This window comes from Leucopleurus acutus (genome assembly GCF_964270905.1).
Source record: "Leucopleurus acutus genome assembly, chromosome: 18".
Classification (NCBI taxonomy): Eukaryota; Metazoa; Chordata; class Mammalia; order Artiodactyla; family Delphinidae; genus Leucopleurus; species Leucopleurus acutus.
This window is the reverse complement of record NC_139160.1, coordinates 21,579,659-21,588,151: the sequence shown is the minus strand read 5'-3', so window position 1 is coordinate 21,588,151 and position 8,493 is coordinate 21,579,659. Positions and strand designations below refer to the sequence as shown.

At 40.4% G+C, this 8,493-nt stretch overlaps 1 protein-coding gene across 1 annotated transcript; it reads right to left on the bottom strand.

Annotated features, from left to right (window-relative positions):
* Positions 1 to 1,851: 1,851 nt before the first annotated feature.
* Positions 1,852 to 2,935, bottom strand: LOC309974658 (c-Myc-binding protein-like). Its single transcript, XM_082859341.1, has one exon. The coding sequence runs from the start codon at positions 2,912 to 2,914 to the stop codon at positions 2,603 to 2,605; it is 312 nt and encodes a 103-aa protein (XP_082715467.1). The 5' UTR covers positions 2,915 to 2,935; the 3' UTR covers positions 1,852 to 2,602.
* Between the last annotated feature and the right edge of the window lie 5,558 nt (positions 2,936 to 8,493).

Genomic DNA, 8,493 nt, shown 5'->3' with positions numbered 1-8,493 from the left:
GCGCAGTGGTTGAGAGTCTGCCTGCCAATGCAGGGGACACGGGTTTGTGCCCCGGTCCGGGAAGATCCCACATGCCTCAGAGAGGCTGGGCCCGTGAGCCATGGCCGCTGAGCCTGTGCGTCCGGAGCCTGTGCTCCGCAACGGGAGAGGCCACAACAGTGAGAGGCCTGCGTACCGCAAAAAAAAAAAAAAAATTTCCGCCAACAAATAATCTGAAGCATGTTGTTTAATCACATTTGTATAGATTTACAGGACCAAAGATGTTACAGCCAAATAGCACCCTGCTTCTCATATGCATAAAAAGCGGAAAACACTTTGCAAGGGTTAAAAAGAAGCGATCTTATAAAATCCACAAAGTATTTTGTGTTAAAAATCAATTTTTTCCTTCAGCCTTTAAGAAGAGTCGTCTTGTAAATCTGACCACTGAGGGAAAGGAAATGACTTTTTAAAATAATAGCTTTATGGGATAGGGAGGGTGGGAGGGAGGGAGACGCAAGAGGGAAGAGATATGGGAACATATGTATATGTATAACTGATTCACTTTGTTATAAAGCAGAAACTAACAAACCATTGTAAAGCAATTATACCCCAATAAAGATGTTAAAAAATAAAATAAAATAAAATAAAATAAAATAATAGCTTTAGGGCTTCCCTGGTGGCGCAGTGGTTGGGAGTCCACCTGCCAATGCAGGGGACGCGGGTTCGTGCCCCGGTCCTGGAGGATCCCACATGCCGCGGAGTGGCTGGGCCCGTGAGCCATGGCCGCTGAGCCTGCGCGTCCTGAGCCTGTGCTCCGCAACGGGAGAAGCCACAACAGTGAGAGGCCTGCGTACCGCAATAAAAAAGAAAAAAGTTATAATATAATAGCTTTAGCTTTTTCTTCATGACTGCTAAGTGAAGGCGTTAGACCATAGGCAGGCAGCCTGGGGCACCTGGGACCAGTGAATAGGAATGGAGGTCAGTTCTGATGTACTGTACTTCTTTTTCATCTTTCTTTTTCTTTTTTCTGTCCGTTTTTTCTCCTCCCCATTTTCTTTTTTTTTACTGCCTAAAGGCCTATTCATGAAATTTAAAAGATAAAAGATGTTTCTAGACCTGTGGCTAGTGGCAAATAGCAAGTTTTGGCTTTGTTGTTATAGGTGAACCTCTGCCATTTTTTCTAGCACCATGGCTCAGCATTAAAGATGTAACTTTGCAAGACACAACAGTGGATGCCTGACATGCTGTCAGAATCTCACTGTTTCCAAAATACTGTGAACTTTCACAGCGATTTGTGGAGCAATTTTGAAATTCGAGTCAGAGAACCTTGGAATCCTTAAGGAGACAATTTGTAGCAAGCTGTCAGCGGCAGCAGTGGGTGTTTTAACGTATATGCTCATACTTCTACTCCAGTTTTTGGGCAGAGTTATAATCTTTTTTTTTTTTTTTTCAAGAATATAGTGCTTTACCATTTACAAATCTTTCACATACATTCCATTTGACCCTCACAACAACCCTGTGAGGTAGGCAGCACAGATATTACTCCCATTTAACAGATGAGGAAAGTGAATCTCAGAGCAATTAACTGATGTGCCCAAGGTTCTACAATTAGTAAATAATTTGTATTTATATCAGTCTTTGGCCTAAAAATTCAGCACCCCACCTCCCCTCATACTTGCCTACCTACTTCACAGGGATAATGAAGATAAAATGAATTCAAGGCTAGAAAAATACTTTGAGGGAAAAAAGCACTATATAATTATACCCGCAAACTATAATTTTCCACGATATATGGCTCATTCCCCTTCTTGTCCCAGCTTGTGCGTGAACCCAGAATTTTATATTGCCTCTGTTCAGCTAAGCAACAAGTAAGGCAGGGGAACAGTGTGATTCTCTTTAAAGTTATATAAATTACAATCAGGATAACTGCTATTATAGCAAGTTGAAAAACAACACAGAAAGGCCAATGTGCAACTGGGACCCACGGAAGCACACAGTAAAGCAAGGCAACATTATCAGATAGGGCATGATTGCATAGAAGGAAATGTGGTGTCAGAGTTCACACTGGCACACACACAGTTATCTAAGGCAAAGTGGTGGCAAAGAAGAGTCATTTGTTCCACATTATATAAACAAGAGCAGAAGATTCATGAGACCCCATGCAACAGTATCTTATGTCACACAGATCTCTCCAGCTGCCTACAGAGAATATAAACAACAGTGTCATCTTCATTTTAAAGAATGACTGTACCTGTGTTCATATCCTGAACTAAACCAAGGAATAGCTCCATGCTAAACTTCCTTGGCTAAAATACAACCAGTACCATCATTCCTAGTCAGACTAATAAACAGAATGTCTTTTAAGGTAATGAATTAGATGGCTGTGTTTAGATGTTTTTTCAGGATTCCCTTTTGATTCTCCTGCTTTTAAGACCCAAAGAAAGTTATATTGAGTTTTTATTGGTGATTCTAAGTATATGTGTTTATAACAGTTAAAGTGTGATAGGTGAATTTAACATATTAAAAGAGTACTATAGCATCTGTTCAGAAAAGATTATATACTATACAAACTATTCAAGTCATACAAAACCATTTTTCAGTGTCTTTTCAACTGAGAAGAATCCTATTCAGCACGCTTCTCCTCCTGAGGTGGTTCATACTGAGCAAACTTTGTTTTCAGCTTTTTATTTTCTTCTACAATAGCTTCATATTTCTCTTTCATTTCTGCCAATTCTAGGCGAAGCAGCTCTATTTCTGGATTTTCTGGGGTGGCAGCTCCTAAGTGATGCTTTAAAAAATCCAAAGCACTATTAGGTTTCTCTGGTTCTTCATATAAGGCTACCAAAACCTTGGTCAGCGTGTCCAGCACCCCCGACTTCTCCAAGTACCTCCGGAACTGCTCGCGCTTCGAGTCGGCGGCTTTGTAATGGGCCATAGTGACAGCGGCAGCGGCGTAGCTGGCCCAGAGTTATAATCTTGAAGGAATTTCCACACACACCCCACCCCGCTTTCTCTGGCACCTGTTTTTCTATTCAGAGTTTCATGGTACTGTCACCATGTGATGGTAGGAGAAAAGCTAGAGAAAAATAATTCTACCTGTCAAAGAATTAGATTTCAAAACCGTAAAGCTTTAGAGCTGGAAGAGAACTGAAAGTTTCTGACTTGCCTTGTTCACTGTTCTATCCCCAGTGCAATGAATATTTATTGAATAATGAGTATATGAATTAACCGCCCCCATCCCACCTCCATTCTCAAAGTTTCAAGTGCATATGAATCACCTGGGGATGTTTAAAATGCAGATTCTGATTCAGTAGGTCTAGGGTAGGGCTTTAAATTCTGCATGTCTCGCAAAGCTCTGAAGTGATATGATATTGTTAGTCTGGGGACCACGCTTTGAATAATGAGGCTCTAAACCGTAAATTTTAAACTTCCCATTAGTATTTTCATCCTAAAACATACACAGCTGAATTTTCCTATGGCAGTGGCTATTTTGTTTTATTCATTAGAGTAGAGATTTTTAAATTGGATTGTGTTATAATTGTTGCGTTTACAAATGAGCATTTGGGGACCATATGCATACTAAATAAACTGACTCATCTAGTTGCTGAGAGAAAGAGAGAGAGGAACAGGTGGAAAGCTAGCCTTGTTCTCCTAGCCGTGGAAATCATATAATTTCACTTTCATAGCATTCTTTTTGTTTGAAGTGAGTCACTGTATCAAGGGGTAGGGGTCCTAGGCTTCACATTTTGAAGGATGGACTATCAAAGAATTGGGATATATTTTATTTTATTGTTCAATTTTAATATTATTTTATTGAAATTTAGTTGATTTTCAATGTTGTGTTAATTTCTGCTTTATAGCAAAGTGATTCAGTTATACATATTATATACATTCTTTTTAAAATATTCTTTTCCATATGGTTTATCATAGGATGTTGAATGTAGTTCTCTGTGCTCTACAGTAGGACCTTGTTTTTTTTTTTTTTTTGTGGTACGCGGGCCTCTCACCGTTGTGGCCTCTCCCATTGCGGAGCACAGGCTCCGGACGCACAGGCTCAGCGGCCATGGCTCACAGGCCCAGCCGCTCCAGGGCATGTGGGATCTTCCCGGACCGGGGCATGAACCCGTGTCCCCTGCATCGGCAGGCGGACCCTCAACCACTGCGCCACCAGGGAAGCCCCGGACCTTGTTTTTTTTACCTGTTCTCTATATAAAAGCTGACATCTGCCAACCCCAAACTCCCACTCCATCCCTCCCCCAGCCCCCTCCCCCTCGGCAACCACCAGCCTGTTCTCTATGTCTGTGATTCTGTTTCTGTTTCATAGATAGGTTCATTTGTGCCATTTTTTTCTTTTTAATTTAATTTAATTTAATTTAATTTATTTTTTTATTGTAGTATAGTTGATTTACAGTACTGGGCCAATCTCTGCTGTACAGCAAAGTGACTCAGTTATACACACACAGACATTCTTTTTTTTACTATTCTTTTCCATTATGGTTTATCACAGGACATTGAATAAGTTCCCTGTGCTGTACTGTAGGACCTTATTGTTTATCCATCCTGTATATAATAGTTTACATCTGCTAATCCCACACTCCCAGTCCTTCCCTTCCCCACCCCCTCCCCCTTGGCAACCACAAGTCTGTTCTCTATGTCTGTGAGTCTGTTTCTGTTTTGTAGATAGGTTCGTTTGTGCTGTATTTTAGATTCCACATGTAAGTGATATCATATGGTATTTGGCTTCCTGACTTACTTCACTTAGTATGATAATCTGTAGTTGCATTCACATTGCTGCAAATGGCATTATTTCATTCTTTTTTATGGCTGAGTAGTATTCCATTATATATATGTACCACATCTTCTTTATCCATTCATCTATCAATGGACATTTAGGTTGTTTCCATGTTTTGGCTATTGTGAATAGTGCTGCTATGAACATTGGGGTGCATGTATCTTTTTGAATTATAGTTTTGTCTGGGTACATGCCCAGGAGTGGGATTGCTGGATCATATGGTAATTCTATTTTTACTTTTCTGAGGAACCTCCGTACTATTTTCCACAGTGGCTGCACCAACTTACATTCCCACCAACAGTGTGGGAGGGTTCCCCTTTCTCCACACCCTCTCCAGCATTTGTTATTTGTAGACTTTTTAATGATGGCCATTCTGACTGGTGTGAGGTGATAGCTCATTGTAGCTTTGATTTGCATTTCTCTAATAATTAACGATGTCGAGCATCTTTTCATGTGCCTATTGGCCATCCGTATTTCTTCTTCGGAGAAATGTCTATTTAGGTCTTCTGCCCATTTTTCGATTGGGTTGTTTGTTTTTTTTGTTGTTGAGTTGTATGAGCTGTTTTTATATTTTGGAAATTAAGCCCTTGTCGGTCACATCGTTTGCAAATATTTTGTCGCATTCTGTAGGTTTTTTCATTTTGTTTTTGGTTTCCTTTGCTGTGCAAAAGCTTGTAAGTTTGATTAGGTTGGGATATATTTTAAAACCACTCCAGAGTCATAGCCAATGGCAGCAACAGGAGTTGCCCAGGAAGATAGGCAGTAACTCATGTCCAATAGTAGCTTGCTCTGGCATTCTCTCAATAAAAGTATTATAGTTTTCCTTTTTCTTGCCTGGTGGAATTTAAATAGTACATAGAAAGTTCATCTAAATTCAAATAGTAACATAGCAGGTGCAGCATACTTGCTCTAGTCTGCCTAGTCACACAAGAGGATATTGGATAAATCTGTCTGGATATGGACAGGAAGTTTTTTTCCCGGCATTTGTCTCTCTACCACCTGCCAACCCCACCACTACAACCAATACGGAAAATCAGGACTGTTAAGTTCACTCTGTAAATCATCAGTGACCCAAGAAAAGACAGACAGATGGGGGCGGGGGGTGGGAGAGAGAGAGAGAGAGATGTTTTAGTCATTGAGGAAAGAGATTCTTGGAAAGAATTCTCATACAATAAATGAATAATCTAAGTCTAAAGATTCACAGTAATTATTTTATTTAGACATGATAGAAGAGAAAAAATCCATTGAAAACAAATCTGCATTAGAGCTAAGTAAAAAAATGCTCAATTATAATATTTGTAAGACTAATGGTCAATTCTTCATCTGGGTTCTTAGTGAGTATTGGATTCCTGATTTACAAAGAGCGTGTTTGACCCCAGGGAAAGCAATTAACACCCTTTTCACAAGAAAGCATTCATGGCTCAAGGTCTCTGCAAGCTGGAAGGAATTGCAAAAGAATCAATATAACAAAAGCAGTTTTAAAGTGTGATCTACATAATGCTCTTTGGCTTCAGGAAATAGGCAAATTCTCATTATCTTATTAATGAGGAGTACATAGGAACAAAAGGATATAAAATAATAAGTAATTACTAAGGGCTTTCTCTCCTGCTAGAGTTGAATCTGAGCCTTGAAGCCAGAAAAATAAAATAGCAGTGGAACAGAAGTATCACTAACTACTGACTTCTCTCAGGAGTCATTCCGTCTTGATCAGTTCTGTCCTCCCAGAGGACAGTAAACAAATAGCTTGTTTACTGGTCCTGAGGCATTGCAGAGATGTGTCCACATGGGGCAGCTACTTACAGAGCAGACTTGTGACTCAGCCTAGTTTATCCCCACGCAGAGCCGAACTTTTGTGCAAATTGAATGGAGTTACTCTGCACTTGATTCTCTTAGTTTAGCAAAGACAGTGCTTTTCTTTCTGGATGCTTGAGAGGCAAATGCTGTAGAAATCTATTATGTGTAGAAACAAAAACAATTAGGCAATCAGACAGTAGCAAATTTGGGAGCTCCAATTTTAATAGGCCATGGAAGCTCTTCTTGGTGGGTGATCAAAGGATGTTGCAGGAAAATAAAACAGAAAAGGCTATGGCTTTGGGGTTGAAGGATGAAGAGGATGCATGACTGGGCATCAGAGTACTACAGGTGGATTGAGAGCTGAACCCCCTGGAGTACTCCTGCAGCCTAAAAGTGTCTCTGTTAATGTAGATAAAAATGTTTAATGTAGTACCTAAGAGATAGTCCATCCAAATAAACCCATACACAGTAACCTTGAGTCATTGTGTCAATGAATCCACATGGGGAGCCTAAGCCAGTGGTGGGTGGGTCAACCCCTCAGCCCTGGTCCCCACTGGCTCCTCTGGGGCAGCCTCTGTCTCAGGACAGCAGCAACTCAGCCCAGTACCTGGAATATAACAATTTTGCAATCCCTAATGAATTGTTGGGTCTAAGCAATACTCATCGATGGTAGCCAGCATCGCAAGAAGAAAGAAAGCTAGATGTGATCTCTCTCTGGCTGGAAGTGCACAAGAGCACACAGGAAGGAAATCATCTTCACCTCCACCAAAATCAAGCGCGAGTCTGATCACGCCTCCAGATCTAACTAGCAGTTTGTAGGAAATAAAAGGGAAGGAGAAACATCATAAATGATACCCTCAGATGCAATGAGTAAAATACAGAATGTAGAAAAGTGTATAGTTAAAGAACTATATCTAAGAAACTAATCTAGTTTCTTTAACAATGAGGCTGAGACAGAGAGAGAAAGAGAGAGACTGAGAACTAAGAGACATTTCAACCAGTCACAACCTATGGCCCTTATTTGGATCCCAATTCAGACTACAATTTTTTATTTTTAATTTTAGGTGTTTGTAAAAATTGTGGTACAGTATACAGAACATTTACCATCTTATCCATTCAGTGGCATTAAGTTCATTCACATTTTTGTGCAACCATCACCATCATCCAGCTCCAAAATTCTCGCATCTTGCAAGACTGAAACTCTGTACTCATTAAACTACAACTCCCGTTCCCCCCTTGTAGCCCCTGGCAACCTCTATTCTACCTTTATTTCTGCCGTGTTTTTATAAGTTTGACTACTCTAGGTACCTCTTGTCGTGGAATCACACATACTCATCTTTCTGTGACCGGCTTGTTTCACTTAGAATAACGTCATTGAGGTTCATCCATGTTGCAGCAGGTGACTGAATTTCATTCCTTTTCTAATGCTGAATAGTACCCCATTGTATGTACAGGCCACATTTTGTTTATCCATTCATCTGTTCTTGGATACTCGAGTTGCTTCCACCTCTTGGCTCTTGTGAATAACGCTGCCATGAAAAAAATATATTTTGAAGCTCTGGCCAAAGTGATGTATAATTCTTTTCCCCTTTTCCTTCTCCTGCTGGTTGGAAGATGCAGACTTTGTGGTCCATCATGCAGAGGAGGACAACACCCCAGAGATGACGAAATAATAAGATGGAAGAACACTAGGTTCCCAGCAAGTACATGGAGCAGAGCCATCATCATCTCAGTTGTTACATGAGAGAGAAGTAAAAAATGCATTGACAAAGCTATTGCAAGAGCTCTACTTATAGAAAGGAGCCTTAAACTGAACTTTCGACTTTACCCATTGATGGGTAGGCACATCCTTGCTTTAGCTAATATTTTCACCTCACCCTGCACGTGAAAACTATTCCTGTCCCTGATGTTTGTGTATTTGGGTGGGA

What these genes read in the sequence shown, in the direction of transcription:
- LOC309974658 (XM_082859341.1), bottom strand. Translation starts at nt 2,914, where the DNA reads ATGGCCCATTACAAAGCCGCCGACTCGAAGCGCGAGCAGTTCCGGAGG.